We start from the raw sequence: 8,401 nt of genomic DNA on the forward strand, positions 1-8,401 counted from the left end.
GCTGCATTTTGTTGGTGTGTAATGTTATGAACAAAGCACCTGACAGACATTTCTGTAATAACTCACCTGATTGTCACCTTCATCTACCTTCTTCTTCTGTCTCTTGCTTCTGCTCACACAAAGACAAATATTTACCCACCGTCAGCATCTTCAGAGTCATTAGTGATAAATTTATCAGCACAAATATTCTCACCTCAGCCAGAAGAGTGCAGAGAGAAGAGCTGCGAGCCCAAAAAGTCCCAGTCCAACAGCCACATACACAATCACAGTACCTGCTGGTACAAACACAATCACAGACAGACACACACACACACACACACACACACACACACACACACACACACACACACACACACACAAACACAGATATTATTCAAAATCTCACCCACAGTGCATAATGTAGAACAGAGCAGTGATCACACAGCAATGAAAAATCATCACCTCACCATTAATAGTGACAGACACTGCAGCTGATCTCTCAGAGCCGTGTTTATTCTGAGCCTCACAGTAATACTGTCCACTCTGTACAGCTCTGTAACTCTGTCCAGATCCTACAGGTGATGATTCTTTCACCTTAAAGCATGTGTAGTTCTGTACAGGTGGGTTAGCATCACTGCTACAGGTCAGAGTCACTGAACTGTCCTCCATTATCTCACCAGAGGGACTGATGGACACTGAGACGTTCTTTGGAGGATCTAAATGAACAGGATGATAACACTAAAGTAAATCCATAATAGTTTTATCTCTAATTGTCTGTGAGAAAATCTTCAGCTTTAACTTACACAGAACATTCAGAGTCACACTGTTGGAGTCCTGATGTCCGACTTCATTACTGCTCTTGCACTTGTACTCTCCACTGTCCTCAGAGCTGATCTTGGAGATGTTGTAGGTCTTTTCATGTCCTACTGATGTCTTCCCCTTAATCCAGGTGTAGCTCTGTACAGGTGGGTTAGCATCACTGCTGCAGGTCAGAGTCACTGAACTGTCCTCCACTATCTCACCAGAGGGACTAATGGACATTGAGACGTTCTTTGGACGATCTAGAGAGTTCCATGACCCGAGTGAGGAAAGCAGTTCATGGTCATAATTAATGTTAATTAATGTCCCCCTTTTGCTTTAATCTATGGGACTGTCATCTGATCTCAGGCTTCAAGCTATGAATGTCAGTCAATGTCACTTTGTGTTTTCTTTACTTACACCAGTACTTTATTTTGTTTTCCTTTATTAACTATCAGGTTATAAAGTATATATAAGAAGGTAAATAAAGCTCACATCTGACTCTGAGGGTTTGAACAGGAGAGTGGAGATGTTCATATCCTCTTACAGCACAGCTATAACTGCCTGCATCCTCACTGCTGACCGACTGCAGACGGACTTCATTGTTCTTGTTGGTGTTTGTGGTTAAATCTCTGCTGTTTTTGTACCAGATGAATGTTGGATCAGTCAGACTGCAGGTGGTTTTACAGGTCAGAACGACTGATTGTCCTTCTGTCACTTCTGCAGGAGCGATCTGAAGATCAAGATCTTAAACAACGAGAGAAACGTTAAATCATGAAAGTCGTCCTGAAGCCAGTAGAGCGTCTACTTCTAAAACTCTGCTCTCAAAGTGGTTTTCTATCTGGAGACTGGTCACTATTTACCAGCCCCTTAATGATCAGAACAATCAGACAAAACACTTTGTACTTTGACAGAAAAACCTTGACATGTAGCAGTGTAAATGTTTCAAGGACTCTTCAGTAAGAAGCTTTTTCAGTAAGAACATTATCTTAGTCTTCACTAAAAAGGTACCACAAGCAAAACATTTCCCCAAAACAGTTCTGTGCAGGAATATAAATATAATAGATAGTAATAGTTAGTCCATAGTTAATATAATGAACTACACCATGTGTCACTCTGCTAGTGACACTTGAATGAAACAGGTAAGTGATTACATACATCCACTGGCTTGGGACCAGCTTAATGTTTAGAGATGTGTGAATGAAAACAGACAATAAACAGGCAGAAACCGAAAGCAGGATTATTGTGAATAAAATCATGAAAAACAAGAAAGAAACAGAAGCAAGGCTTGTGTCAGACATCAATGATACAGATACGACTTAAAAAAGGATGAACGAGCATGGGCACAGAGGGAGAATAATTCAGCAGAACCATCATTAAGGAAAGAACCATCATCATCAGCCTCATGGAAAAGAGAGCAAGGTGAGATGAACAAAACATCTTATTTTCAGAAGAAAATCTGCAAAACAACGGATGGCAAACAACACAAAACCACTGTGAGTGTGTGGAAGTGTGGCCGTGGTCGAGTGCTGGTTTGTGAATAGAGGGCAGTGAGTGGTAAAGTTTATACACCTGTGGGGATTTGTGTTAATAACTGTTATCTGTTGCAGTGAGCTGTGGCAGGGACGGAAGAGGAAGAGTGTGTGTGTGTGTGTGTGTGTGTGTGTGTGTGTGTGTGCGTGTGTGTGTGTATGTGTGTTTGTGTGTGCGCACGTGTTTGTGTCTGCGTTTGTGTGTGTGTATGTGTATGTGTGTGTGTGTGTGTGTGTGTGTGTGTGTGTGTTTATGTGTGTGCAGGGTTGTCAAGTATCACACATTGAGAGTGACAGTCCCTCATGTCGGGCTTTTGTCACGCTCTCCCTTCACACATCGTATTTCTCACGCTGAAAAACTTTTTGACTATTTATTATATATTTAATAAGCCGCAGCGCCCACAATGTATCTGTCTCCCCTGGAGTTCTTAGTCGAGCCTGACACTTATCAGCCAATCAAAAAAGAGGCTACACAACAGCCAATCAGAAAATACTGTAGCACTTTTGTATCTGGGTAAGATTTAACGCAACAACCAATAAAAAAAAAAAAACATTCATTAGCGAGGGTATTTTTGATGGTGGGTTTGAACAACAACTCAACACAAAACAACTCGTCTCTGGACGGGACATTGTCCTCAATCATGTCCCTAAAAATGTCTGGGCTTGTGCTGAACTGTTTTATATGGGAGCAACATTACACATGATAAAGGGGTCCAAAAAGGTAACAAACACTCACAATAAACACCACCAGTCATAATCTCTCTCTCTCTCTCTCTCACACACACACACACATACACACACACATACAAATTAATAAATGGAAATTGAACAAATACTAAATTGAACAACTCCCCATTATTGTTTTCCTTTTTCTTTCTTTTTTTTTTATAGATGTCACGCTTGCCTGTCTTCAAAACTTGAGAGCCCTGGTGTGTGTGTATGTGTGTGTGTGTGTGTGTGTGTGTGTGTGTGTATGTGTGAAATTCAAATTTAGTTCCACTGGCGAACCTTCTAAGAACCGGTTTGCCTTTCCAAATTTTACTGATTAATACATTAATATAAAAGTACTGTTGGAGTTACAGCTGTGTATTGTTTCAGTTCAATTCAAGTTTATTTGTACAGCGCTTATTACAATTGACATTGTCTCAAAGCAGCTTTACAGAGCGTAAACATAGAACAAAAGGTTAGTATAAAGAATAATATAAAGATTGATATAATTACAAAATTCAAGATTAATATTAGATATATTTAAATATGTTTATATTTTTCCTGAATGAACAAGTCTGAGGTGACTCAGGTGACTGTGGGGAGGAAAAACTCTCTTAAATAAAAGGAAGAAACCTTGAGAGGAACCAGACTCAAAGGGGAACCTCATCCTCATATGGGTGACACTGGGGGTGTGATTATAAATATACAGTCTGATAAAAGTTGTATTGATGTAAAAGATCACATGGAGTTCACATCTCCTCTTTAGTATCACAGAGTCTAAGTGGAGCTGGAAGATCTCTAGATGTCTCAGGATTCTCACAGAGTCGGCCTCATTGTATTGTAGCACATTTTCATATAAAACACTTATTAGTAAATTAGTATTTAATCTAGTGGTGGTTTTGGGATCAAAATGCTCAAACTCACTGCAATATTCTAATAATCAGAGGATGTGGATGCGTCAGCAGGAGGACTGGGATGAGAAATCTGTGAAAAACCAAAGAGGTCACACCTTGTTGTATTTATAAATATCTAAAACATTGTACAAAGCTCACATTGTAAAAAGCTGTGTTTAATGGGACAGACTTACAACAATGAAATATTTTCATAATCATAATCATTTCATCATCATAAACGATATTAAAAATAACTTTTTTGAGTAAACACTTACTGCAAGTGTGTGATACACATCATCAGCTGCCCGGCCTGTGGAGTCTAGAGCTGCATACGTGTCGTCTTTAGCACTCGGCCCAGTGTTCTGCAGAGAGGAGGAGTGGAGAACATGATTAGGTTCTGCAGAAGATTTACAGTAAGTCACCACTGTTATTAGTCAATTCAAGCCAAGTCAAAAAGCTTTTATTGTCATTTAAACCATATATAACTTGCAGTACACTGAAATGAGACAATGTTTCTCCAGGACCAGGGTGCTACATTAAACAAAGACAGAACTAAGGGCTTAGTAAGCAGTCTCAGTCACATAAAGTGTATCTGTGCAAACTGGTACAAACAACGCAAGGCAAAAGACAAAAGACAGTGCAGGACAAAAGACAGTGCAAACAAAAAAAAGGAGCTGGTGTTGAGTGACCAGGTGAAGTTCTCTACAGATGAACACCAATAAATTTGCTGCTCTTGATGATCTGTACAGGTTATTTGTCAATGTTCAGCAGAGAGTGGTCGCTCTGTGCTCTCCTGAAATCAACAACCATCTCTTTAGTTTTATCAACATTCAGAGAAAGGTTGTTGGCTCTACACCAGACAGTTAGCCGTTGCACCTCCTCTCTGTATGCTGACTCGTCGTTCTTGCTGATGAGAGCCACCACGGTCGTGTCATCGGCAAACTTGATAATATGGTTCGATCTATGCATGGCTACACAGTCGTGAGTCAGCAAGGTGAACAGCAGTGGACTGAGTACGCAGCCCTGAGGGGCTCCAGTGTTCAGTGTGGTGGTGCTGGAGATGATGTTCCCGATCCAGACTGACCGAGGTCTCCCAGTCAGGAAGTCCAGGATCCAGTTGCAGAGGGAGGTGTTTAGTCCCAGCAGGCTCAACTTCCCAATAAGGTGCTGAGGGATGATTGTGTTGAATGCTGAAGTAAAGTCTATGAGCAGCATTTGTACGCGAGTTTATTGTCCAGGTGGGTGAGGGCAAAATGAAGGGCAGTGGCAACGGCATCATCCGTGGAGCGGTTTGGACGATACACAAACGGTCACGACCCTGAGACAGAGAAGAACAATTTTGACGCAGAAAGACACCTAGTAGAACAACACACAGGTCCAAGTGATAAAGTTTGTAAATTTGAGAAGTGTTCATTTAGGATTTTATATGTTCCAGTGAGTGGAGATGATGGTGGATATCTGTGAGAATGTAGACATGGTTAGAGGAACACAGAGAGAGAAATAAGTAACTTCCTCTCTTTACATAGCTTGTTTTCCTTTCTGTTCACCTTTGTGTTACGTTATCTGCATGTGTTTTTACACAAGACATAAATGTAGGCCAGGAGATGGAATAGTAATGACACCGGACACAGGAAATATAATTTAAACAGTGCAGCGTTAATTATGCAAACTTTGGGGAAGATGGAGTTGGAAAGGTAGGATTTAGTAAATAAAATTGTTGACAATCAAAAAGTCAGCTTCCCTCATCACAGTGCGTACATTTTTTAACCAACTAACATAGATATAACCTAGGCCTAAGATAAGCCTAACATAGCCAACAATAGAACTAACATAGACAACAATAGACAACGGTAGCGGCCCTTTTTATCCCAACTCTGGCACATGCACACACTATCACAGCATATGACAGACTCTGACAGATTCTTCTGATGCTTCACCCACACCCAGAAGGCCTACGAAGCACTTTCTCCCCTGCTTCTTAGAGAAACAATTTTGTGCTTTTCCACACCACGCGATGAATCCCAACTAAACTCGCCGTCAGTCCGCCAAATACACAATCATCCGGATAACAGAAATAGTAGGTGTTTAACTCACTATAGTTTTCTGTTTTGTGCTATATATCTATTCATACCTTGTGCTATATGGCTAAATTCTCCACTGCACGTGCACCAGTTAGACCACGTTGTAAAGCGCGCTGTTCACCCGAATCAACCAACTCGTTCCGGTCTAGTGATGGCCGGTTCGTGACCGAATCGTTCTTTTGAACCGGTTCTTTTTAGTGAACTGGATGAACCGGTTCACCAAATCGGACAGATTCGTTCTAAACGGTTCGCGTCTTGAGTCAGCGCTGATCCACAAGTTACTAAAGTTACACACTTCCGGTCATGCCTGACACTGACAGCCCCTCTGACTCTAAATAAACTAATATCCCGGAGTTATATGTAACTCCTGTACACTGAACTGACATGTTGTGCTGAGAGAACTGTCAGCTCGAGCTGTTGATACTGCGCATGCGTGAATAACTGAACCGATACAGCGAATCATCAGTACACTGAACTGAGAACTGTTTCGGACGCGTCCGACATACTGTTGATGCTGCGCATGCGTGAACCTTCAGAGCAAATTATACATATTGGGATATGCATAGTAACTAGTCATAAGCTATTAAACATTTATATAAAAAAATATCTATATATGTCACTCAATATATGTCAGTTAATTTTACTATTGACTATTGTGCAGGTTAGTCTGTATTTTTATATGCCGCTTTTTGTAAGTTGATGAAGATTAGTTTATTAACTTTATATCTTTAAGACACGTAAAACATCCACGTTTGCACATAAATGCCTGTACTGCGTGTTTTAGTTGCAAAACTTAAATGTAAGAAACGTATTCAACTAAAGTTATGATTACAAAGAACTTTTCGAATGTGTTAAATTGATTGTATTAATATCTGCCGGCAGCGGGATAATGGAATTAGCGTCATTACGTCATTGTGAATGACGTCATTACGGCAGGACGTAAAAGAACTGGTGAACTGGATTTTTGAAATGGTTCATTAAATCGAACTGTCCGAAAGAACCGGTTCGCGGAAAAGAACCGAACTTCCCATCACTAGATATTATATTTTTAAAATATGTCTAATTTCATATCTTTGTGTGTATGCAAATTTGGTCAGCGCCACGAGACCGTTGTCCGATTGGCTGGAGTAGACGGTGGGCGGAGTCTACCTATTTGTGGATTCTTGTGCACGTCTTGACGTTAGAAATGTTTCAAATCCACAAATGTGTGCAGTGATTCACAATTGAACAGGAAGCCATTCACAAATAAATATATATTTATAAATATTTTTTTTATTTGCAAATCCCATTTTATTTATTTGTGAATTTCATTTCTTTTTGTGAAATTTTTAACATATATTTACGGTTTGCTTATTGTGTATTTGTTGATTTAAAAAATATTTGTGAAACTCTTTATATTTATTTGTGGATCATAGTATATTTATTCAGAATAACGAAACAATTCTGACCCCATAGCCGCCTGCCCCGACCTTTTTGCCTGTCCCTGATTCTGATTCTGCTCACTGTCTGACATTGTGTTTTGCCGGTTCTGATCTCTGCCTGTTTGACTTCGCCTGTGTTTATATTCAGTAAACCACTGGTGCAAATGGATCCCCAGCCGTCTGCCTCCTCGTCATTACATTCACAAACACATAAAGTCTTTGTCTCTTTATTGTAACGTCGTCAGACCAGTTAGTGAACATTTCATCAGCTAACACCCATCTTCCACCAATACGGCTTTGTAGCATCATATGACTGTCCAAGATCTGTAGAATAGTGGAGAATTCTTTCACTGCAGGTCATTTTCATACGATGGCTGAGAAGTTCAAAATAAAATACATTTGAACAAAACAAAATAACAAATCAGAAAACAAAATAATCCAGAAAACACGATCTCAAATAAGTCTTACTGCTGATTGGACGAGACTTCTGCCACTCAAGATGTACAGGAAGTACAGCAGGCTGCAGCAGAAGAAAGTTGACTAATGTGATTATGAATGTATAAAAATGTCCTCCATCGTCCTTACTGTGGATTAAAATATGTCGAATTTTTGCAGTTTTTGTGGAAAAAATCTGGAGGTTTTAAAAGAGACGTAGCAGAAAACTAAATCTTGGGTACTTTTAATTGTGATGATTTTGTCTCACCTTTAACAAAAACCCAACATTCACCAATCTCAAAAATTAGAATATTGGTTGCGAACGAAATCTGATGAAAATTTAATCTCAACAGCGGTTTTATACTCGCTGTATATTATTCAATTAACAAACCAGTTTAATTATTTCTTTTTATTTTTAATTATTTAAGTTTATCCTTCAGCCACAAGAATCTAACAACAATGGGTCGGGGTTTCTCTGACAATGCCCTTTGATTCCCAACTCTATGAGCCCATTCCAGCTCTATTTCTACTGTAGATTTTCACTAAAAGGTTTT

The 8,401-nt window shown here is 39.7% G+C and overlaps 1 protein-coding gene and 1 pseudogene across 5 annotated transcripts; both read right to left on the minus strand.

The window, feature by feature from the left end:
• LOC113658642 overlaps positions 1-8,401 on the minus strand; it is a 297,616-nt pseudogene that overhangs the window by 30,163 nt on the left and 259,052 nt on the right.
• LOC113658653 (B-cell receptor CD22-like) lies at positions 8-6,360 on the minus strand. Of its 5 annotated transcripts, none has more exons than XM_047818441.1 (8): positions 6,042-6,347; positions 4,186-4,272; positions 3,942-4,001; positions 1,273-1,524; positions 783-1,040; positions 447-695; positions 194-272; positions 10-109 (listed from the first exon to the last, which is right to left on the minus strand). In XM_047818441.1, exons 5-8 carry the CDS (start codon positions 1,018-1,020, stop codon positions 25-27), a joined length of 651 nt encoding a protein of 216 aa, XP_047674397.1. In that variant the 5' UTR covers positions 1,021-1,040; positions 1,273-1,524; positions 3,942-4,001; positions 4,186-4,272; positions 6,042-6,347; the 3' UTR covers positions 10-24. The 5 variants fall into 5 exon arrangements, 4 of the variants coding, with proteins under 4 accessions (XP_047674397.1, XP_047674394.1, XP_047674395.1 ...); XM_047818438.1 differs by having other exon boundaries at positions 194-275; positions 6,042-6,316; XM_047818439.1 differs by having other exon boundaries at positions 194-275; positions 4,186-5,228; positions 6,042-6,316.

Source organism: Tachysurus fulvidraco, chromosome 9 (genome assembly GCF_022655615.1).
Source record: "Tachysurus fulvidraco isolate hzauxx_2018 chromosome 9, HZAU_PFXX_2.0, whole genome shotgun sequence".
In the NCBI taxonomy this organism is placed as follows: Eukaryota; Metazoa; Chordata; class Actinopteri; order Siluriformes; family Bagridae; genus Tachysurus; species Tachysurus fulvidraco.